The 25,450-nt window shown below is 38.4% G+C and overlaps 1 protein-coding gene across 1 annotated transcript in view; it reads left to right on the top strand.

Moving 5' to 3' along the window:
- Positions 1-25,450, top strand: part of Lrrc9 (leucine rich repeat containing 9) — a 79,539-nt gene that overhangs the window by 21,742 nt on the left and 32,347 nt on the right. Inside the window, exons 12-18 of the mRNA XM_035445872.1 lie at positions 1,756-1,888; positions 5,241-5,363; positions 6,343-6,458; positions 10,033-10,245; positions 13,801-13,920; positions 15,604-15,795; positions 23,336-23,461. Of these exons, the coding sequence (XP_035301763.1) occupies positions 1,756-1,888; positions 5,241-5,363; positions 6,343-6,458; positions 10,033-10,245; positions 13,801-13,920; positions 15,604-15,795; positions 23,336-23,461 (1,023 nt within the window). The remainder of the gene's footprint in view (positions 1-1,755; positions 1,889-5,240; positions 5,364-6,342; positions 6,459-10,032; positions 10,246-13,800; positions 13,921-15,603; positions 15,796-23,335; positions 23,462-25,450) is intronic.

Raw genomic sequence — 25,450 nt, 5'->3', positions numbered from 1 at the left:
CACGTGCTCACACCCTCCATGTGCTCACACCCTCCATTTACTCACACCCTCCATGTTCTCACACCCTTCATGTGGTCACACCCTCCATGTGCTCATACCCTCCACGTGCTCACACCCTCCATGTGCTCACACCCTCCATTTACTCACACCCTCCATGTGGTCACACCCTTCATGTGGTCACACCCTCCATGTGCTCACACCCTCCATGTGCTCACACCCTCCACGTGCTCACACCCTTCATGTGCTCACACCCTCCAGACACTGTACTGAGTGGTTTATCCCCTGCCTAACCTAAGAGATGAACTGTCTCCATTAATTCTCCCAATAGCTGCCTGACCTGCCCTGCTAGCTGGGGCAACCCCTGCCCTCCTATGAATACTGATCACTGGAAGTGAGACTAATCTAAACCCATGTGCTTAAAGCTTAAACACCAGCTTTCCTAATGGCTATCATTTCTTAGGTTGACTAGATGTTGAAATGACAATATTTTGGATATACTTAATCAAATAAACTGTGTTATTAAAGTTTACATGAAAAGTCCTTGGCTTACTCCCTAGTACATAGAAAGTTTCTGATATTTTACCATTCTTATCTGGACCATAAGACATACCAGTTCCTCTCTCTGGCTCCTTTTTCAAGCTCTCCTTTGACATCCATGATTGTGCTGGCTAGTTTTATGTCAACTTGACACAAGCTAAGAGGAGGGAACCTCAATTGAGAAAATACTGCCATAAGAAGGGGCTGTAGGCAAGCCTGTATGGTAGTGAAAGATGGAAGAGCCCAGCCCATTGTGGGTGATGTTATGCCTGGGCAGGTGGTCCTGGGTTCTATAAGAAAGCCGGCTGAGCATGCCATGGGGAGCAAAGCAAAAAGTAGCATTTCTCCATGGCCTCTGCATCAGCTCCTGCCTCCAGGTTTCTGCCCCTGCTTGAGTTCCTGTCCAGACTTCCTTCAGTGATGAGCAGGGATGTGGAAGTTAAAATGGAAAAACCCTTTCCTCCCCAATTTGCTTTTGGTCATGGTGTTTCATAATAGCAACAGTAACCCTAAGACAATCATGCTACACTATTTCTATCCTTGTAACTTCAGTGGATATATGTGCCCCATGTGCATTCAGATGCCCTAGGAGATTGAAACAGGCAGTTTTTAGCTGCCATGTGAGTGCTAGGAATCGAACCTAGGTTCTCTGGAAGAGTGGCCATCTCTCCAGACCTATCCTTCTAACTCTTTATTGTTCTGCCATTGTTTTCTTTTTGTCCCTGTCTCTACACATGGGAATTACTCATCTTGAGAAGATCTGGGGAATGGGAGGGCTGTCATTATGCCACACCCAGAAGCCCAGATGTGCTAGGTGTCTAGGCCACAATGGCACCCAGTGAACAAAGATAAACACTTGGGTTCTGCATCAGGAAACAGGTTCTCATAAGTAGTTCTTTTCCAAGTTAACAAGAGTTTTGCACAAGTCCTTGTTGAAAGCTATTGAACCCTGCACCACATGGGGTTGTAGTTGCTGGTTTTCCCGGGAATAGATTTTGTTCCTTATCACTTCTTTTTAGACCCATTTACATGTGAATGTTGGCTATTTAAATAGATTTGCATAATGAAACTGCACCTGGAGGTTATCTATTCCTTTGCAGATTGCTTTGGCAGAATCAGAAACATAAAATAAGAAGCCATCTTCATTGAAGTAGGAATGTTGTCAGTTGTGTTAAAAATAATAATAATAAAGTAGAAGTTTTTTTTCCCTCTTTACAGCCGCCTTTCAAGAAAGAAGCAGTTCCCCTGGTGAACAGCCTCAGTATGTGTGAGTGCCCCAGAATTGAGTTCCTCCAGCAAAAGTATAAGGACAAGATGAAAAGTCCAGCCGAGTGTGACCTCCTCAGATATGGTAATGCAGACAGTGCTTCTGATGTGGTGCGCCCCTCGCCGCCTCCATCTCTTCCAGATCATCTTCGTTCTTGGTTTTATCCAAGAGATTCTGTCCAAATCCTTTTACGTCATTCTCCCCAATATAGGGTCACATTTCTATCAGGTTAGCCGTGCTGTCGCCTGGTGCTCAGTGTTTGTTGCATATCAGCCTGAGGAAGAAGAGAGTCTGTTACTCAAATATTTCATCCAACTTGCATATGCTTTTCAGAGTCTGTGTGTATCATAAGAATGAACTCAAAAGGATGTATGTATATTTCGTTACACACGCTGACTTCACAAGAAAGAGAAAAGAATTGGTGTGTATGTGAAATAAGCAGATAAAGTAGTCAGAAGGTTGGACTTAATTGATCTGGGTCATCATCCTAAGGCAGTAAGGAAAACCTGATTGATTTGCTGTCAGTAGGAGACAAGTCGTGAGGCATGTGGATTAAACATTCCTCTATAGAAGGCAAGCTGCATGTTACTTTATTTAGTTCCTAAATACTATCCTTGCAGCTTAAATAGGTGGCAGTGTTATCAGGGAGTTCTGTATTTTGTGGGTCGGTAGAAGAAAGAAGGCACTCCAAGATGAAATTTTAAGGAAGCTCCAGCCTCTCTGATGGACTGAACCCAAACAGCTGTACAAAGGCATATTTGTTAATTGTTACACAAAGTTGTGGGGGGGGGGTTGTTGTTGTTGGGGTTTTTTGTGGTTTTGTTGTTGTTGTTGCTGTTGTTGTTGTTTCGAGACAGGGTTTCTCTGTATTGGTTTGGAAGTTGTTCTGGAACTCTCTCTGCAGACGAGGCTGGCCTCGAACTCACAGAGATCTGCCCGCCTCTGCCTGTAACACCCCTTCAGTAAAACAATTCTACGAATCACGGAAAACAATCAGTTTTTCTCAAAGATTCTTTACTGTTGATCACAAAGATTCTTCAAGGTCAAAGTACTTCTAGAAAACAGCTGTTCATTCTAATGTCTATCCCAATACCGTGACTCTGCTAAACGCCTACAACATAGTATAAGTACAAGAGCCAACTTGCAAGACAACTATGGAACAGTTTCCTTACAGACAAAGAAGGGCAGCTTGTCGTGCCTTCTCTTGCCTCGACTTCCACTATTTATTCTTCAGTTCCATTTATGCTAATTAAATGCTTGTTGTATGTTAGGCACAGCTTGGTTTGTGTAAACCAGTTTCTATGTAGAGCCTACAAATACCAATAATCACATAATTAAATATAAAATTACAGTTACTATAATAAGTATAAACATTAAGTATTGATACATACAATAAAGAGAATAGATAATCAGGCCAGGGATTAAGGGCCCCTAGTCTTCTATCTCTCAGTCACCAAACTGACTGATCATTGGGTAGGCAGAAAGTTGATTTGTGCTCAGTGAGGAACACCTGCTGGGATAGGAGGTGTGTGAGGGTAGTAGAATGTCTGCCTGGCAAGCTGAAGCCTTGGGTTTAAGCCCTGGCCTAGCAGCTTAAGCACTACTGATTCTCTGAGAATAGCATTCCAGGATCCAGACCTCAGTTCCGCTGGGATGGTTCATGCAAACAGTAAACTGCATAATTTACAGTCCTTTGTGTGGTTAAATATCATCAGAAACTCCAGCTGATTGTTAAATCAAGGACTTTTTACTTGAAAAAACTGATAGTTTTTAAATCATTCTTTCTTTTCCTTTCCCATTATTAGAAAATTGTTGTTTACTTAGTATTCCCCAAATGCATTTTCTAAAACAGGTTCTCCTTATTGACATTTTGTATCCGTGCTCATGGGTCATTCTGGGCAGTTACATCTCTATCTCTGGGAACCATTTGTTAGGGTGGGATTCTTCAACCTTATGGCTCTTTCCTGTTAAGGTCATAAATTCAGGTTCTCACGTATCTGCAAAGAAAACATCTTAGGCTGGGGTCCTTCAGGATCTCATTGCATAGCGGGCAAATGAGATACCACCCAGCCAAAAAGAGAAGCTTTTAAAAAGGGCAGACCATAAGGTTGGAGGCCATAAACTACAGAGTTTACATGGTTACTTAAGGTCATACAAAGTACAGAGTTAGTTAGTGACTATACATTTTAAGGGAGATACATTTGATTGAGATAAGACAGGGCATGGGCTTGCAAGGTTACAGAGTCACAGGGTCTGTCAGTTACCCCCCAGGCTGGGGGATTTTTATCCCCAGCAATTAGCAAAGAAATGTTAACAGTGGTGGACAGTTACCTCTCCTTCTCTGAGAGCAGGGGATCAGGCACCAGTTGTGGCACTCCTGATTTAAGGAGTTAACATTTCCTTTATCATTAGAGGTTCCCTAAGTTTTTAAAGTTTTATTAATTTGAATTTTTTTGGTCCTTCAAATAAAAAAACAGGGATGGAGAGATGGCTTAGTGGGGAACAGCATTGGCTGCTCTTCCAGAGGACCAGAGCTCAGTCCCAACATCCACATTGGGTGGGTCATAATCACCTTGTTACTCCAGTTGCAGGGAACTCAACACCCTCTTCTGGAACAGATGTTGCAATCCTGTGCACAAACCCACACTCAGACATATACACATGAGTAAAAATAAAATATTGAAAACATAATCATTTATTTATATATAATTTGTAGGTAATGATTAGAAATTATTTTTCAACTTTATTGACTCAGGAATTCTTAGTATTCAGCAAATTGTAAAAATCTCAAGAATCTATGGGGAAAGAAATGTTTTTCCATTCAGTAGATATGTATTTAGTAGCTGCTAGATCTCAGGAGGAGGAGAAAGCAAGATGTTTCAGTAATACCTGAGTTCAATCCCTGGAACCTGCATGATAGGAGAAAACACACACACACACACACACACACACACACACACACACACACACACACACACACACACACACACACACACACACACCCCAGAGGCATTGCTAAAGTATTGTGTTCATACCTAATTTCTTTATGGTTTTGTTTGTTTTTATTTTTTCCATTCTATAGCCCAGTGTATGAAACTACAATTCCATATGCAGCTAAGCTTGGCCTAAAAGTTGTAAGGGTATTGCTTCTGCATCCTAAGTGCTGAGATTCTAAGTGTGAGCCACCATGCCCAGCACTTCAGGCTTTGTTCGTGGAGATCACAATGCTCCTCTTATGACCATTTCATTTATTTAACAGATACGTTCTAGCTCCTATTTGAATTGAGTTGTGTGCTGTGCACTACATAGTAGCAAGTAAGATAGCCATGGCCTCTGCCTTTACAGAAGGTTAAGTCATGCTTGAGGTTAATAAAGATTACATTGGAAATTTATTGAGGTCATATTTGTTAAGTTATGTCTATTTTTTCATATTTAGGCACCATCCTCATTGCGAAGGTTTTTCTTGGCCAGAGTGTTCAGGCTCGTGAAGAGGAGCCCATCAGTAAAGCCAACTACCCCATGGTTAACTCGGTGTTCATGCCTCAGAGACATTTTCTAAGTACGTTTGCCAAAAAGAAAAGTGTGCAGTTTCAAACCTCTCAATACAAAACATCTCTGTTTAATACAACAGTTTATAACCTAGCTAATGATCTAACCTCTACCTAAGAAGACCTGTAAACTTTTCTATGAAAACCTACGTTTGGAGACTAATGATTTTTCTGTTACTCATAGCAGTGAGATGTGTGTGTGTGTGTGTGTGTGTGTGTGTGTGTGTGTGTGTGTGTGTGTGATTTATTTCACCCATTTTAATTATTATTTGTGGGAAGGGAGAGAGAGAGACAGAGAGAGAGAGAGACTGTGTAAGCAAACCCACCTACACACTCAACTGTCAGTATCTGGGGCATTAGTCTAGAGTATGCATACACACATCCACCTGTAGATATCAAACCTCATAGATTCTTATATCAAATGGCATAGTGTGCACACGTCATCTACACAATCTCCCTGAATATATGACACCATCTCAATATTGCTTTAATACTTAATACAGTATAAATGAGGTGCTGTAAATCATGGCTGTGTTTATTGTTCCAGGAATAGTGAATAGTGACAAGCAAAAAAAAAATCTGTACAGGTTCACCACAAAAAAAAAAAAAAATTCATGGTTGCAGCAGAAGCCATGGAGATAGAGGTTTTCATGTGTGCGTGTGCAAGTGTGTACATACAAATGTATGTATGTATTAGTTTTCAAGTGATTTAAAAAATAACCTTTACTAAAGATCTCAGGGTGCTACGTTTATCAAAAATCTACGTTCATTTATTCATTGGTAAAATGATAGCAAGAGCATCAACCCTACTCTGTGGAGAAAGGGCTGTAATCTTTCTGACATCCATGTTGGGGCCCAGAGGATTTTTATAACAGCCTGAATTTTTAACTGTGGGAAATTGTTAGTAAGACCTTGCTGTTATTTCTTTCTCTATCCTGGAGTTTATTAAATTTTGAATGTTTGTTTTGCTTGATTTTCTTTTCACTCTAGATTCGATCATAGGACAAAGAAATTGTGATTGCGGCTATCGGCAGTACAAGTGGTTTGTCTTTGACCATGACCTTGTCTTGCCAGAGTATATCGTTGAATTTGAGTATATCACAGTGGTATGCATTGTTGTATATTTTTAAAAACAATGATTCCTTAACTGGGAGTTGAATGATTTGAAATCCAGCAATGTTATGCTGAGTCTGATTATGTATGCTTGTTCATGCTCTGTGTGTGTGTGTGTGTGTGTGTGTGTGTGTGTACAATGGCTGCTTTGTGAAGGACTGAATTTTCAAAGCATGTCATTATGACATCTGAATACTCCTATTATGCAAGCATATTATAGGAGTATTGTATGGCTATAATATCACTGGTAAAGATGCCTATAGAATAAACATGGGAAGCTATCTCTACCCTAACCTCCTGCCCTTTCTTTTTCCAAGGCACCCAGTTTTGTGCATTTTTTCAGTCCTTTTCTATTGACATATATGACAACACACACAGTCTTAGCTAGTAGAATCAAACTCTAAGCCTTGCTTTTCACAATACATTACGAACATATTTTGTTTCATAGATGTATAATTTCTTCTTTCTGTGGCTGTATACTATTCAGTAAAACTCTGATTTAAATTCCCCTGTGGTGATAACAAATATAAGTTGTGTGTACTTTTAACTATTTAAAATCATATTTGAGTGACTACTATCATATATGTATCTTTATATGATTATAGAAGTTCCTATGCAAGAAGTTCCTATTTGAGAAAATATAAAGTCAACAGATAGATACATTTTAAATTTTGACATTGCCCCATTTCCTCCACAAAGGTGTGACCATTTCATATGTTCCCCCAGAATGTGGCAAGACTTGTTTTTTTGTTGCATCCTTGCCAGCATGGCACACTAACATTTTTTTCCATTTTCTTAAGCAAAAAGCAGAATATTTCAAACTTCATATGCTTAAAATTATTCACAGTATTACAAGTCACCTGTTAAATTCTTGTCTCACTTCTATGAGACTGCTGTTTTCATACTGATTTTTTTTACTTTATATCTGTGGGTATTTATATATTGTGGATAGTAATACTTTATTTCATAGTGCAAACATTTCCTGTTGTCTTTTAATTTTACTTTAAGAAAAAGTTAACATTTTAATTTGTAATTTATGAATTTCTTAAAGTTCAGTTCTCTTAGTCTTCCCCAGTATAGATTCTGATTTTATATCTTTTTTCAAAAGTCTTATAATAAATATCCTGTTTTTCTTCAGTGCTTTTTAAACTTATTTTAAAACCTTCAGCTTTTCAAATATTATCTAGAAATTACCTTACATTGTGTGATTTGAGGGACTAATCCATTTGTTTTCTTAAATGGATACAATCTACTCATTGTCATTTTTTCTGTGTTTTGAAATACTGTCTCTCATTAAAATCATTTTAACATTCAAGAAATATGTACTAATTTCATCACTGTTCCATTGGTTGATTTATCTAACTTTGGACTCTAACCACATTTGTTTTGGTTAAATACAGCCTTGATAATGTGTTTTAATATATGATAGGATAAATTTTCTTGTCCCATCTTTTAAGAACTTTTCTTATCTATTCTTGAACATTTTGTTTCCTAAGAAAAATTAAAATCACCTCATCATTTTCTATTAAAAACACCTTTTCTAAAAAAATTTGATCTTTTTTTTCAAAATTTAAATCAGTTCATCAGATGTGTTTTAAGATTTGATTGAAATTGTATTGAGTCTTAAACTTCATTTAGGATGAATTGGTTGTGCGTGCGTGCGTGCGTCCGTGTGTGTTGGTTGTGTGATGTGTGTGTGTTGGTGTGTGTGCATGAGTGTGTGTTTGTGTTGGTGTTGGTTGTGTGATGTGTGTGTGTTGGTGTGTGTGTATGAGTGTGTGTTTGTGTATGTGTTGGTTGTGTGATGTGTGTGTGTTGGTGTGTGTGCATGAGTGTGTGTTTGTGTGTGTGTTGGTTGTGTGGTGTGTGTGTTGGTGTGTGTGCATGAGTGTGTGTCTGTGTATGTGTTGGTTGTGTGATGAGTGTGTGCATGAGTGTGTGTCTGTGTATGTGTTGGTTGTGTGATGTGTGTGTGTTGGTGTGTGTGCATGAGTGTGTGTTTGTGTATGTGTTGGTTGTGTGATGTGTGTGTGTTGGTGTGTGTTCATGAGTGTGTGTTTGTGTGTGTGTTGGTTGCAGTATGTGTGCAGTATGTACCCATGAATGCGTGTACATGCAGAGGTCAGTGCAGGACATCATCAGGTGTCTTCTATTAACAAACCTTGTTGCTTTGCGACAGGATCCCTCACTGAAGCAGAAGCTCACTTACCCCTTGGGCGAGGCAGGCCAGAGGCCAGAGGCACGGCAGCCTCAGCCTCCCAGGGCTAGGATCACAGGCACACAGAGCCATGCTCAGCTCCTTACATGGGTGCTGGGAATTAGAACTCGGGTTCTTGTGCTTGCACCACAAGTGCTCCTACATACTGCACTGTTTCTCTCACCCTGAATTAATTATTTTGGATCATTTGTCTTCTTGTCTAGATACATGATGGCTTATTCTATTCATTTGAGTATGCTCATATGCTTTCCTCTGTATATAGGCCTTTCATATATTGTGTTAAATATCATTCTGGGCATTTTATTTTATTTTTTTTTACTGTTCTCCAAAGGGGATTATACCAGTAAAGCACACAGAAATTCAGACAAATAATAAGCAGTAGTTCATTTAACTTATATAGAAAAGAAGCCAAGAGGAGGGCATTCCAGGCAATTTAACAATTGCCAGCAGGACATCATGCTTGCTATTCACCAGCTCATGAGCTCTGTAACGACTGAGTTTTCTCTTTACTTCTGGGAAGTTGTCTTCTCTTAGTTCCTTTGATTATTTCTTCCTTTCAATTCTGGAATCCACTCTGGGGGAGGGGCTCTGAACTCATGTTTAAAAGATGTGGAGATGACTTTCTATTTTTCTCTCAGATTGCACCTCTTAATTCTTTGTTCTGGAATATTTCCTCAGTACTGGTTTCCAGGCTGACAATTTAATCTGCTGCTATATTTATTTGGCTTCTTAATATTTACTAAGTAGTTTTATTTTAGTATTTATTTATATATTTGTTGTAGTATTTATCCCATTCTTTCCCATAGTGTCTTATTATTTTATTATAGATTCTGCATTCTCCTAGATTTAAAAAAATAGGCGCTAGTTAATTATTTTGTTTTCTTCGAGGGTGAAGTCTATTTGTTCGTGTAGCTCTTACTTGCTCATTCATAATTCTTGCTATAATTCCTTACCCAATAGCTATAGCCAGTAGCTTCCTGGTTTTATATTTTTACTCCAAAGGTTACATTTCTTAAATGTTATCACCCACATATATTCCTGCTTAGAAGTTACATTTCTGCTCTTACCTGCCATGTCAATCCCTTCTGCTTCATGTCTGATAATTTCTACACACTTTTTGTGTTCTATGTCATAAAATTTATCCTTTACCAGTTTTAAGAAATCTTTATGAGTGAGAATGGAAACATCTATGCTTAGTTCACAATCTTGATCTATGCTTATGTAGTTACTAAAATCATTTTGTTATCCAGTTGTATAACTGCAAAAAAAATTCTTTTCTATACAGTCTATTTGGTTTTTAAAAATAACAAATAAGCAACTGAATTTTCAACATTTGAAATATTTTTTAGGTCAAAGTTCACTCTTTATTTTCTACACTAAACACTGTTATTCTAGAAGAAGGCAAAAAGTATTCTGAAGGATTAGTGTTCTCTCAGGATTTGAAATTTGATGATGAGGTTATGAAGATGGAGCCCAGGATTAAACCCCGCCCCAAACTCATTAGTTTGGATGATAAGACGATAACTTCACTTGCTAAGACTAACATTTACAGTCATATTGTGGTGAGTATTGTGAACATAAAATTGGGAAAAGGAAACTTGAATTTGAAATCTGAATCTAGCTTGTGGAGTGTAAAGTTTCTAAGTTACTCTTTGATGTTGCCAGGAATCTTATTTTGTTTGAAAGTGCCCAGTCCCCTCTATGTGTGTAGAATAGACCAGTGTTCTCCAGTAGTAATTAAATGAGAACCACATGTGTCATTTTAACCCATATATATAAAATACTTTAATGTGCATCATTATTAAAAATCATTAAGGAGACATATTAAGTCTTAATTTTGGAGTGTATTTTCTACCACTATCATGTCTTAATTCAGTGTAGCCATGTGTTGGGTGTTCAGTGGCCACTTGAAGTGGCTTTCAAGGAAGCGAGTGATTTTATTCTGGACGGTCAACGATCTCTCTTTCAATGACTTAAGTAAAAACCAAAAAGTTTCTAATCAGTGTCCTGTATTAATAAATGGGTATATGAAAGCTTTATCTTTACATACATGTCAGCAGAATTTGAGTTACTGACTAAAGTGACATGCTGTACATTGAGTCTGCTCTACTTGAGATGGTAACCTCCCTGCATTGCTGATTTTGAGATTTATCAGTTTCAGAAGTGCTACTTCCATGGTTTCCAAGCTACCATCATCTCTGACCTACTCTACTCTCATAACCTTCTAACCAGGATTTCTATACTCTACCATGGCAGTTCTGAAACTCCAGGAAGTACCATTCACATTGTAGTTTGCTAATCAATATATAACTAAATAAAATACAGTGTAGAAGAGATGGCTCAGCCAGTAAGGTACTTGTCACCAAGCCTGATGCCTTGGGTCTGATCTCCAGACGCACATGTGGAAGAGCAGACCATCTACAAGTTGTCTTTTGACCACCACATATGTGACATGGCACACAAATACATATATAAATAAGTAGATGGATAGATAAAATAGACATAGTATCATATTTTAAAGTTCATTAAGAGGGGGCTTCCAGGAGGTACAACAAAGCCCCGCCCCCAATGCCTACTCCACTCAGCCTCGTCTAATCTTTTCAAAATGCAAATCTGATCGTCTTAGTTCCACCCTACCTCAGACACTCCTACTTAAAATCCTCAAATGTTTCACCATTACTCTAAAATGGTTCCGAAGTCTTTAACTTGGCCTATAAGCTATTGTTGACTCAATTTCTCATCAAACCAGTGTTATCTTAAAAAAAATTAAAAAATAAAAGCTAAAAGCTAGACACAAAGGTATCTTGAGGAAAGGGTAGGTGGCCTTTTCTTAAATTACCCATTCTTAAATTACCCATAAGAACTCTATGGACTGCCATTAACTCCAGCAACACCCAGAACAGTATGTGGCACATACTAGATGGTCTTTAGTTACTAGTTCAACCTGCCTGTGTATGTGCAAGTGCGCACATGTGTATGCACATATATAAACCAGAGACACTGAGTTGCTTGCTGGAACCTGCAGAATTAGTAGATGGATGCTCCTTGAGAACCAGTTCCCCCCACATTGCACTATCTCACTGTAGGTACCACGAGTGCTGAAATACAGATGAAGAATCAGAAACTATATTGATCTTTTAACTTACCTACATAACTCCTGTGCCACATTTCTAGATCCTTTGCTCAAGAAGGAAATCCTAAAGCAAAGTTGAAAATAAGGGAACTTGACAATTCTAAGTTTATTGCCTAGATTATTTCCCGCTCTCTTTGGGCTTCTCTTTTCTGTTGTTCCCCTGGGGCAGACAGGACTTTTCCTAACTCCCTCTCCTCTCTCTGCCTCTGTGTCTCTGTGTCTCTTTACCTCTTTTCACGCCCCCCCCCCGCCTTTTTAATAAAACTTCTCACTTAAGTTCTGTCTGCCTGGCATGTTTGTCCCTCTGCCTCAGTCACCCTCACCCCACCCCCATGGAATCCTCCAAGGTCCCCCTCAAGTTTTATCCTAACAGCTAGATGTTTTTCTTCATTTTAAATTTGACTATACTGCACAAACCAGTAATTTCTGGAGTCTCTAGGAAGTCCTCACTACCATAGTGGGAAAGCCTAGACAATTTGTCTTATCTGTCCCTTTTGTGTATGTGCCAGTGTGATAAATTAAGAGTGCACTTCTTCTCTTCCTTTTAATCTATTAGTTTCATTATGACATCAGAAAACAAAAGGAAATTTACAAAAACAAAATAAAAATATACCCCTATATCTTCTGACACTGAATTTTATATTCTCTTATAGACAATCAAGAGTTAAAATTAGAGTTGTCAGTTGTAAACTTGACTTTTATATTCATTTTTCACCTATAACTTGTTCAGAATTATCTGTGTGTAAAGCAGAGAATTAACTGTTAGTTCCTTGTTCTAGTTAGATTTCTATTGTTTTGACAAACACCCTGACCAAAAGCAGCCTGAGGAGAAAGGGCTTTGTTTCCACCTACAGCTTTACAGTCCATTATGAAGGAAGTTACTGCAGGAACCTGGAGGCAGGAGCTGATGTAGAAGCCAGGAAGGTGTACTGCTTACCGACTTGCTCTCCATGGCTTGCTTAGTCTACATTCTTATACCACCCAGAGCCACCAACCTAGAGTGGCCTCCCCTGGCCTGCAAGTGAGACGAACCCACCCACATCAATAATTAATCAAGAAAATAAGAAAATGCTTTGTAGATTTGACTATAGGCCATCTGATGGAGGCATTTTCCCAACTGAGTTTCCTCTTTCCAGATAACTCTGGCTTGTGTCAAGCTGACAAAAAAACTAACCTGGACAGTATTGAAAATGAATAAATTATTTTCCCCCACCTCAACAACATAAGTTTCATTTAGTAAATAGATACATAAACAAATCTAGGAAGGTGGGAATCCTGGAAGATCTATATAGAGATGAGTTTTATATGGATTTTTTATGGATGTGCAAAATCTACTGGTTTATAGCTGCCAGACAGAGTAAATACTGTCTTATAGGAGCAACTAGTATTTTGTAGGAACACTGAGAACTTTTCTAACTCAAATGCAGAGATGCATGTAGGCATCACGAGCACTTCGAAATATAAAACTGCAATAATGTTCATTTTGTACATCCGAGGAGGAGATGCACCAATAATGTCTGGGCCACTTTCTGATGTAGCCAAGGTCTTAGATGGCCTCTCCTCTCCCTCTTTGACATTGTGTCCCCCAGTTTCAAGATTCTCAGATCCATGTTCAGCATCCATGGGAAGCAGATCTTCCCTAACAAATATCTTAATCAAAATATTTATTCACTAAAAAGAATTTGGCTAATTGCTAATAAACTTAGACCAAGTAGTAAGTCATGTTAATCACCTACCAGGCCCATTGATGTTATAAACCATTTTTAACTTCAATATCACACAGCATATTGACTTACTGTATTAGCACTCTCTGGATGTTATTTAAAAAATTGTGTTCTCCTTTTACATTATTGTAGATGATTTAATTATTCTTAGCCGAAAGATCAAGGAACAATGATAATTATTCTAAATGTTAGCTACTAACACCTAGATTGTGTTGCAGAAAGTAATGTATTTTTTTAATTTACGTTTTATTTTGCTTCAGAGTCTGAATCTACATGGGAATAGCTTGAGTAAACTGAGAGATCTTTCCAAGTTAACTGGACTTCGAAAACTGAATATTAGCTTTAATGAATTTACTTGCTTAGATGATGTCTACCATTTGGTAAGTGCTGCTCTTTTGAAATGTAAACACAAAATCAAATGCATAGAGGCAGAATGACTGTCTGTACCTAGGGGGAGAGGAAATGTAGGTCAAAGCAAAGAAACTTTCAATTATGAGACGACCATGTTTTGGTGATCACTGTGTTAATTATTTATTGAATTATTTACTATAAGATAAAAATGAAGAGACATTAAAATATAAGCCATGCAGAAGTGTGACTTGGAGCACTCTTAAAAGAGAACTTGCTTATTATAAGCAGCCCTCACAGAAAGAGACGGGAGTGTGTTACCTAGGACCAAAGCTCCCATTGTGCATCCCTCTCCATCCCTTGAGATCTTCTCCCTGCACTTTCCCCTGGTCATGCTGTCACATTGCTCCCATAGTAGTTTGGATTTGCCATGTTAGGAAAAGCACATTTTATAGTTGGCAACCACTTATTTTATTTCTAATAGTTTATCATTATTTTAGAGACAGTGCACAGTCTAGAATAACAGAAACCATGTTATCACCACTGTGTAGAAACTGCATCTTTGCATTATACCTTTTAGGTCCCTTTTAAAGATTTCCTTTGGATTCCATATAATTCCCTGTTGTTTACTTGGAGAAATTTTGGTTCTAAAAATTTGAAGTATAGCAGTTAGTGTTGTCCTTGCTGCAATTAGAAACGTAAACATCCTAGTGTAATATTTAAGATAATTAGAAATATTAATACACTAAATATTATGGCATGCAGCTATGAAAAATCATTTTGGATAATCCATTTGAAATGTGAAAATCCTAAAAGCATACAAAGTGATAGGAAAGTTTATATATAAAAACAACAAAAATAGCTTTCAGTTATTTCTAGCAGAATTTCCAATTTTCTTCTCTTATTTATTTATTTCCCCACATTTTCAATAATGTGTTAATTTTATTATTGAAAATTATTTAAAACTATACCTTCTAAATACAGTGTTGGGTATTGAAACTAAGGCCTTGTACAAGCTACATAAATACTCTACCCCTGACTCATCTTTTTACTTTTAATTTGAGACAAGTTCTCAACAAATTTCTCACATTAGCCTTGAATTCCCTCTGTAGAGCAGACAGGCCTTGAACTTCTTGTCCTCCTGCTTTGCATTTAGAGGAGCAGGGATCACAGGCCTATACTATGAGGCCTACCTTTAGAAAACTATGCATCTCTAAAAAAAAAAAAATTACGGAATAAAATTACATTTCTGTCTCTAAGAATGTACTCTGTGAGCAAAGCTGTTTCAAAATTATAACCAGAAGTTTAGGCGCAAAGACATTTTTTTGTGGGTAACAAGTTGTTTTGAAACTCACTGTTTGCCCACAATCTTGTGCAAAAAGACGGCGGTTCTGTGTCAGAGAGAGATGGGTAACCTATGCGTGGTCTCTAAGAAGATTGGCTTTGTGTGAGCATTTGAGTGTGACCACCACGGTCAAAGCGTGCCTTTCTCCTCCAAGAATCTGCCCTGTAATCTGCCCTGGTGTCTCTCATGTTACCAGAGTAAAGTGTGAACTGACAAAGTGTTACTGGCATGACCCAGAGTGTAGTTACCCCTATGGCAGAGTGACTCTTGTGTAGGTTTTCTGTGAGCATTAGAGGAAAACACGTGATATGTTTAAAGAAGTGGAGAAAAGCATTTGGTAAATACAAACTCCTATTTGTATGTGCTGCAGTATAACCTTGAGTATTTGGATGCCAGCCATAACCATGTGATAACTCTGGAGGGATTCAGAGGCCTGATGAAACTGAAGCATTTAGACTTGAGCTGGAACCAACTGAAGAAGACTGGCGATGAGATCAATGTGTTGTGCAAACACACCACAAGCCTTCTCACACTTGACATTCAGCACAACCCCTGGCAGAAGGTATGTGACAGCTACCATTAGAAAAGCAGACACTCTAAAAATAAATGATTAAATAAATAAATAAAAATAAAAAAAGAAAAGAAAAGCAGATACTCTCGTTCACAGCCATGCTCTCTGCCTTGCTGGCCAATAGTAGCCAGAAATAGGCAAGCAACCTGTTTCTTGTGCTTCCTTTAAAGTCCTTCATAAGTGAGTTTAGGGTGGTGACCTAAAGAATCAAATACAATGTCATGCCAGATATCTAATGACCTGTGACAATTTGAATGCATTATTACTCTAAGAATGATTGATGTCACAGCTATTTGCAAACTTCAATGTGCTAGAATGCTTTTGTAATGGCACACAGGAGCCAAGGCTAATATGGTATGGTGAGGGAAGAATACTGTTATGAAGGGAATAGCATTTTACAATGTGGCCTAAACTTTGGATGGTACACATATAAGACTGCTTTGCAATCTCCCTTATCTGTTCTCTTTTAAATGTAGTGATCATGTCCCCTAATAAACCTTTTTTATATAATCATATTCTGGGAACTTGGCAGCAGGATCCAACACACCCAGAATCTGCCAAGGCCCTGGTAATAGTCCTGCCTCCATCCACTGGCCCACATAGGCCAGGGGCTATTTCCGGTTCTGGTTCTGTGGCCCTGCTCAGGGACACCTCATGCTAGGGGTCTGCTCATGGGATGCGAAATTGGCCGCGGGATCCAACACACCCAGAGACTGCCAAGGCCCCAGTAACAGTCCCACCTCCATCCACGAGAAGAGAAAAGACATCAGAGTATTGGAACTGTTTACATCTACCAGAAGGGAACCTTGGTCCCATACCCACCCAGTCCAGCTATACCCACCAGAAGAAAGGAAGAGAAGGGGACAATGTAAAAGCACATTCAACAACAGAAAAACCAATATGACACCACAGGAGACTGGGGACAATACATCAGCAAGACCTGAACATCACAATGCAAATGAAGTAGAAGAGATTGACCTTAAAAACATCTTCATGAAAATGATAAGAGGGCCTCAAAGAGGACATGAGAAAATTCCTCAAAGAAATGAAAGAAAAAACAAACCAGAAAATACAAGATATCAACAAATCTCTCAAGGAAACAGTTCAAGACCTAAAAACTGAAATAGAGACAATAAAGAGAGCACAATCTGAGGGAATGATGGAAATAGAAAAGCTGGGTAAATGATCAGGAACTACAGATGTAAGCATAACAAACAGAATACAGGAGATGGAAGAGAGAATCTCAGGAGTTGAAGACACACTAGCAGAAATAGATTCATCAACCAAAGAAAATCTTAAGTCCAACAAATCCCTAACACAAAATATGCAGGAAATATTCCAAACCTAAGAATAACAGGTATAGAAGAAGGAGAAGAAATCTAACTCAAAGGCATAGAAAACATATTCAACAGAATCATAGAAGAAAACTTACCCAACCTAAAGAAAGACATGCCAATGAAAATACAAGAAGCTTACAGAACACCAAATAGACTCAACCCCCCAAAAAAGGTCTCCTTGCCACATAATAATCAAAACACCAAACATACAGAATAAAGAGAAAATATTAAGAGCAGCAAAAGATAAAGGTCAAGTAACTTATAAAGGCAAACCTGTCAGAATTACACGTGACTTTTCCATGGAAACTCTGAAAGCCAGAAGGTCCTGGATAGATATTCTACCTACACTAAGAGACCATGGATGCCAGCTGAGACTACTATAGCCAACAAAGCTTTCAATCAATATAGATGGAGAAAACAAGATGTTCCATGACAAAACCAGATTCAAACAATACATATCCACCAATCCAGCCCTACAGAAAGTTCTGGAAGGAAAACTGCAACCCAAGGAAGTTAACTACAAACAGAAAAATATAGGCAATCGACAATCCCACTTTACCAACAGCCAAAAGGAAAAAGGGATAGAATCCCACACATAAGTTCGCCACCATCACCAAATCAGAAACAAACAAGAATGAGCAATCAATGGTCATTAATATCCCTCAACATTAATGGTCTTAACTCGCCTATAAAAAGACACAGATTAACAGATTGGATAAGAAGACAGACTCCATCCTTCTGCTGCACACAAGAAACACACCTCAACTTCAAAGACAGACAGTACCTAAGACTTAAAGGTTGGGGGAAGATTTTCCATCAAATGGACCCAAGAAACAAGCAGGGGTAGCAATCCTAGTATCCAGCATTTTGGACTTTAAACTAAAATCAATCAAAAGTGATGAAGGAGGTCACTTCCTACTTATCACAGGAGAAATCCATCAGGATGAAGTCTCAATTCTGAACATTTATGCCCCAAATACAAAGGCATCCATGTTTGTAAAAGAAACATTACTAAAACTCAAATCACACATAAAACCGCACACACTTATAGTGGGAGACTTCAACACCCACTCTAACTATTGCACAGGAACACCAGACAAAAACTTAAAAAAGAAACAAAGGAACTAATAGAAGTTATGGCACAATTGTACTTAACAGATATCTATAGAACATTCCATCCATATACAAAACAATTTACCTTCTTCTCAGCACCACATGGAACCTTCTCTAAAATCAACCACATACTTGGCAACATAACAAACCTCAACAGGTACAAAAAAAATTCAATAACCCCCTATATCTTATCAGAGCACCATGCATTAAAGTAGAATTCAACAACAACATGAATTACAGAAAACCTACAAACTCATGGAAATTAAGTAACACCCAATTGCACAAATCCTGGATCGAGGAAGAAATAAAAAGAAATTAAAGATTTCCTAGTATTCAATGAGAATACAGACACAGCATACCCAAACCTGTGGGACACTTTGAAAGCAGTGCTAAGAGGAAAGTTCATAGTGCTAAGTGCCCAAATGAAGAAACAGGAGAATAATCACATTAGAGAATTAACAGCACAACTGAAAGCTTTAGAACACAAAGAAGCTAATACACCCCAGAGGAGCAGACACCAGGAAATAATCAAATTGAGGGCTGAAATCAATAAAATGGAAACTAGGAGACCAATACAAATAATCAATATAACGAAGAGTTGGTTCTTCGAGAAAATCAACAAGATAAACAAACCTTTATCCAACGGACCAAACAGCAGAGAGTGAACATGCAAATCAATAAAATCAGGAATAAAAGGGGGACATAACAACAGACACAGGAAATCCAGAGAATCATCAGCTCATACTTAGAAAAACCTGTATTCCTCAAAATTTGAAAATCTAAAGGAAATGGACAATTTTCTGGACAGATTTCACTTACCAAAATTAAATCAAGAACAGATAGGCAACTTAAATAGACCTATAACTCCTAATGAAATAGAAGCAGTCATCAGAAGTCTCCCAACCAAAAAAAGGCCAAGGCCAGATGGCTTCAGTGCAGAATTCTACCAGAAGTTCAAGGAACAGCTAATACGAATTCTCCTCAATGTATTCCACACAATAGAAGCAGAAAGGTCATTGCCAAACTCTTTTTATGAGGCTTCAATAACCTTGATACCCAAACCATGCAAAGACACAATTAAGAAAGAGAACTACAGTCCAATATCCCTCATGAACATTGATTCAAAAATTCTCAATAAAATACTGGCAAATATAATCCAAGAGCACATCAGAGAAATCATCCACCATGATCAAGTAGGCTTCATCCCAGGGATGCAAGAATGGTTCCACATTCGAAAATCCATCAATGTAATCCATCATATAAACAGACTGAGGGAAAAAAACACATGATCATCTCACAAGATGCCGAAAAAGCCTTTGACAAAATCCAACACCCCTTCATGATAAAGGTCATGGAGAAATCAGGGATAACAGGAACATACCTCAACATAATAAAAGCAATATACAGCAAGCCAACAGCCAACATCAAATCAAATGGAGAGAAACTCAATGCAATGCCTCTAAAATCAGGGACAAGACAAGGCTGTCCATTCTCTTCATACATCTTCAATATTGTCCTTGAAGTTCTAGCTACAGCAATAAGACAACAAAAGGAGATCAAGGGAATACAAATCTGAAAGGAAGAAGTCAAACTTTCACTATTTGCAGATGATATGATAGTCTACATAAGTGACCCGAAAAACTCTACCAGAGAACTCCTACAGCTGATAAACACCTTCAGCAAAGTGGCAGGATACAAGATTAACTAAAAAAAAAAAAAAATCTGTAGCCCTAGTATATACAGATGACACATTCATGGAGAAAGAAATCAGAGAAACATCACCCTTTACAATTGCCACAAACAACATAAAATACCTTGGGGTAACACTAACCAAAAAAGTGAAACACCTGTACCGTAATTATTTTGAATCTTCAAAGAAAGAAATTAAAGAAGATACCACAAAATGGAAAGATCTCCCCAGGTCTTGGATAGGCAGTATCAACATGGTAAAAATGGCAATCTTGCCAAAAGCAATCTACAGATTCAATGCAATCCCCATCAAAATCCCAACCTAATTCTTCACAGACCTTGAAAGAAAAATTCTAAACTTTGTATGGAAAAACAAAAGACCCAGGATAGTGAAAACAATCCTGTACAATAAAGGAACTTCCAGAGGCATCTGCATCACTGACTTCAAGCTCTATTACAGAGCTATAGTCCTGAAAACAGCATGGTATTGGCATAAAAATAGACTGGTAGACCAATGGAATAGAGTTGAAAACCCTGATATTAACCCACACACCTATGAACACCTGATTTTTGACAAGACAAGCTAAATTTATATGATGGAATAAAGAGAGCATCTTCAACAAATGGTGCTGGCATAAATAGATGTTGGCATGTAGAAGACTACAATTAGATCCAAGTCTATTGCCATGCACAAAACTTAAGTCAAAATGGATCAAAGACCTCAACATAAATCCAGCCACACTGAACCTATTAGAAGACAAAGTGGGAAATACCCTTGAATTAATTGGTACAGGAGACGGCTTCCTGAACATAACACCAGTAGCATAGACACTGAGATAAACAATTGATAAATGGGACTTCCTGAAACTGAGAATCTTCTGTAAGGCAAAGGACACAGTCAGCAAGACAAAATGGCAGCCCACAGACTGGGAAAAGTTATTCACCAACCCCATATCTGACAGAGGGCTGATCTCCAAAATATACAAAGAACTCAAGAAGCTAGTTTCCAAAACACCAAACAATCCAATTAAAAAGTGGAGTACAGAACTAAATAGACAATTCTCAATAGAGGAATCTAAAATGGCTGAAAGACACATAAGAAAGTGTTCAACATCCTTAGCCATCAGGGAAATGCAAATCAAAACAACTCTGAGATGCCATCTTACTCCTGTCAGAATGGCCAAAATCAAAAACACCAATGACAGTTTATGCTGGAGAGGATGTGGAGAAAGGGGAACACTCCTCCACTGCTGGTGGGAGTGCCATCTTGTACAGCCACTTTGGAAATCAGTATGGTGACTCCTCAAGAAAATGGGAATCAGTCTACCACAAGGTCCAGCAATTCCACTCCTAGGCATATACCCAAAGGAAGCACATTCCTACAACAAGGACATATGTTCAACGATGTTCATAGCAGCACTATTCGTAATAGCCAGAAACTGGAAGCAGCCTAGATGCCCCTCAACCGAAGAATGGATAGACAAAATGTGGTACATTTACACAATGGAGTACTACTCAGTGGGAAAAAAACAATGGAATCTTGAAATTTGCAGGCAAATGGATGGGACTAGAAGAAACTATTCTGAATGAGGTAACCCAATCACAAAAAGACAAACATGGTATGTACTCACTCATATGTGGATTTTAGACAGAGTAAAGGAATACCAGCCTACAATCCCCACTGCCAGAGAAGCTAGTAAACAAGGAGGACCCTAAGAGAGACATACATGGTCCCCTGGAGAAGGGGAAAGGGACAAGATCTCCTGAGCAAATTGGGAGCATGGGAAGAGGGGAGAGGGAGCTAGAAGAATGAGAAGGGGAGAAGAGGAGGGGTGAGGAGGACATAAAGGAGCAGCAAGGTTGAGTCAGGGGAGAATAGAAGATAACAAGAATGGAGATACCATAATAGAGGGAAACATTTTAGGTTTACAGAGAAATCAGGCACTAGGGAAATGTCTGGAGGTCTACAAAGATGACACCAGCTAACAATCTAAGCCACAGAGGAGAGGCTACCTTAAATGCCCTCCCCTGATAATGAGATTGATGACTGACTTATATGCCACCTGATAGCCCTTATCCAGCAGCTGGTGGAAGTAGAAGCAGATACCCACAACTAATAACTCAACTGAACTGGAATCCAGTTGCAGAGAAGGATGGGTGATGAGCAAAGGGGTCCAGACCAGGTCGGTGAAACCCACAGAAACAGCTGACCTGAACTTCAGAGAGCTCTTGGTCCTCAGACTGATAGCTGTGATACCAGCATAGGACTGATCCAGACCCCAGGAACATGGCTTTCAGTGAGGAAACCTCGGAAATCTACGGGACCTGCTGTAGTAGTTCAGTACTTATCCCTAGCATACGTTTGTACTTTGGGAGCCCATTCCACATAGAGGGATACTCCCTGAGCCAAGACACACAGGGGTGGGCCTAGGCCTCTCCCAGAGGATACGATAGACTATGATGACACCCTGTGGAAGGCCTCAACCTCCAGGTGGAGCAGAAATGATATGGGGGAGGGGTGGTGGGGGAGGAGGAGAGGGAGAGGGAACTGGGATTGTCATGTAGGACAATTTTGTTTCTAATTCAAATAAAAAAATCTGCAAAAAAGAAAACACTTTAAATGGAACAAAATCATTTTGTTTTCAAAGGAAATTTGAACATTATTTTCTTCTTATGCATATTATCTCCAAGTATTTTAAATGAGCCCAAATTTGTAATTAAAAATCTTCTTCATGGCTTCTAAAATATACCTAGAGCCAGACAGTGCACTTGAGAGTCAGAAGCAGGAGGATTGTGAGTTCAAGACCAACCTATGTTCTGTAGTGAGACCCCATGTCAAGAATAAATAACCAAACAACATTTTTAAGGCTATGTTTATTGTCTTAAAAGTACTAGTAAAATGTTCAATTCCATCAAATGGTCCACATTACTAAATTTATATCATTGAAATTCTTCTAAGCTAAGTAAAATTGAACAATGCTTTTCTTTGGCCAAAGCAGACTTCTTGAATAGTCACTGTCTCCCTGTAGTCAAGTTGGATGTCAAAGTCAGGAGATCCATGCTACATCTTGGAGCTCCCTGGCTTACTGTCTATTCAATAAATAAGAATCACCACCATGGTTCCTATGATCCTTTTCACTGCAGACACCTTCCAACAGCTGCTGGGATTTCCCTCGAAGAGCAGTGGACCCTGAAAATAAAACAGGTTTACCTTTACATAACTTAATTCCAACTATTATTTAAAGAATTAAATTGTCTTGAGTTTCATAAGTATGTAGTAAGAAGAGAGTTGTACAGTTTTCTACTATATGGACAGGAAAGAAGAGCTACTTTCCCATGCCATAATACATGTGATATTTTATGCAAATTAACTTTTGATATTTTTTCCCAAGCCAGCCACATTGAGGCTGAGTGTTATTGGCAGACTAAAGACTCTTACACACTTAGACGGACTCTTCATCTCTGAAGAAGAAACCAGAGCAGCTCTGAACTTCATTAATGGAACCAAGATTACTCAGGTTGGAGTCAGTAGATTACTATTCCTTTTGTTGGGTGGAACATACAAATAATACTTCCTAACTTCCTATGCTTATTTTCTTTCATTAAGTTTGACATTCTCTCCTACCGTATTAATAAAAACCAACATATAGTAATGTTACCACTTGGCAACATTTCTACCTTAATGCACTCCACCATACCTCCCCAAATAAATGCCAGTGGGCTTTATGAATTACCTTGCAGCCTCAACTGCCACTCCCCTCCCCACAATGTCTCCAAGGCAACTATTTTCTAGTCTCATAAACTTTGTAGACCCTGAATGAAGATAGGTAATATTTGTGTATTCAGTAACCTTAGGAGGCTTTGAGAAAGCACCTAACACAGTGTCTACTTAGTATCAGTATTGTGTGTAACTGACTGAAAAAATACAAACTAAGCTGTTAGTCTGTGGGGAAAGAAATGTCTACATTCTATAGATAAAGAATCCTGTACTGTGGGTGTTGGGGATGTAGATTAGTGACAAAACATTTACTCAACTTGGGTTAGGCCCTGGCTTGATCCCCAATGCTCAAAAAGGCTCTATCTCTTTTACCTTACTTTTTGTGGGAAACTTGAATGTTAATTCCTTAAACAACACAAAAATTAGCCTGGGATCTATTCAAAATGAAGAGAGAAAAACTTTTGTTGATAAAATTATAATTAATATATTAAGAAAGACTTAGAGACTTGCCCCAGTAAAAATAAAAGACTACTAAAATTTTTAAGATGTGACATTGGCACCAAATTAGAAGACACACCAACAGTTCGGAACAAAGACCCAGTAGAGACCCAAAGCTCTGGGAGAGCTTGACAGACAATAGACCCACCTTTGTAGAATAAGGCAGCTGCTCAGTAGAAAGACTTAGAGCAAATGCATTAGAACTTCACTGAACGGTCTGGAGAGATGGCTCAGAGGTTAAGAGCACTGGCTACTCTTCCAGAGGACCTGAGTTCAGTTCCCAGCAACCACATGGTGACTCACAACCATGAGATCTGGTGACTTCTTCTGGCATTCAGGTGTACTTGAAGGCAGAACACTATATATATAATAAGTAAATAAATCTTTAAAAAAAAAAGCCTTACTGCAAAAGGCAAAACCAAAATTGTTTTAGAAGAAAATATACTTGTTATCATGGAAACCATGACTGGGTTTGTCTGCAATAAAATTGGCACAGCCTTTCTTTAAAGGATACAGAAAAAAAGGAAATATTCCAGGGAAGAAAATTTACAGCACAGGTGTCAAAATATAGTTTCTATCAATATCCAGAATTTTACAGGAAAGGACAACCAACAGAGGGAGGGAAAGGAAGGGGTTTAAAAAGGCATTTTACTGGATAGGATATCAAAACAGTCAACTAATTTTGAAAAAGATGTTTTACCATGTTAATATTCAAAAAATGAAGGTTCAAACAACAATAATCTGCTAGTTATCCTTAATCTTGCAGATTGTCAAAAATTTTAAGTTTCATCCCATAATATGAAATAATAATTATGATTGTTACAATCACCCCTCTCTTCACCTCGCATCTCTAAATAGTGAAGCAGAGATGAGTCTCATAATGTTGAAAAGGAGCAATACAGCAAAGTACACACTGTTGGTTTCTAAATAGTTCAGACAATGCAAGACTTAGTGATGTGCTGTGCATGGACACACACAGGACTGGAGAGAAGAAAGCAAGCGAATGGTGGACAAAAATGGTGCAATGGGGATGTGTATGAGGGTCTTGGGATGGCTCCATAGGAGCTTACATGACAATGGTACTGTTCTAGATCGTAAGTCTCACAAGGTCAGTATATTGGATTGTGGAGTATAACTATTCTTGAAGCTGTGTGTTATCTTATAATACCTCAATGTTTGTAAAACAAGAAAAATTGAAAGTGAAAATTTATCTGGATTTGGAGGATATTTTAAGGGATAAGAAATGTTTTTAAATCGTTTATTGGACTACCCATCTTGCCTGGGGAAAAAA

The sequence above is a fragment of the Cricetulus griseus genome, chromosome 5 (assembly GCF_003668045.3).
Source record: "Cricetulus griseus strain 17A/GY chromosome 5, alternate assembly CriGri-PICRH-1.0, whole genome shotgun sequence".
In the NCBI taxonomy this organism is placed as follows: Eukaryota; Metazoa; Chordata; class Mammalia; order Rodentia; family Cricetidae; genus Cricetulus; species Cricetulus griseus.
The sequence above is the reverse complement of the archived record's forward strand: the minus strand, read 5'-3'. Positions and strand labels throughout refer to the sequence as shown.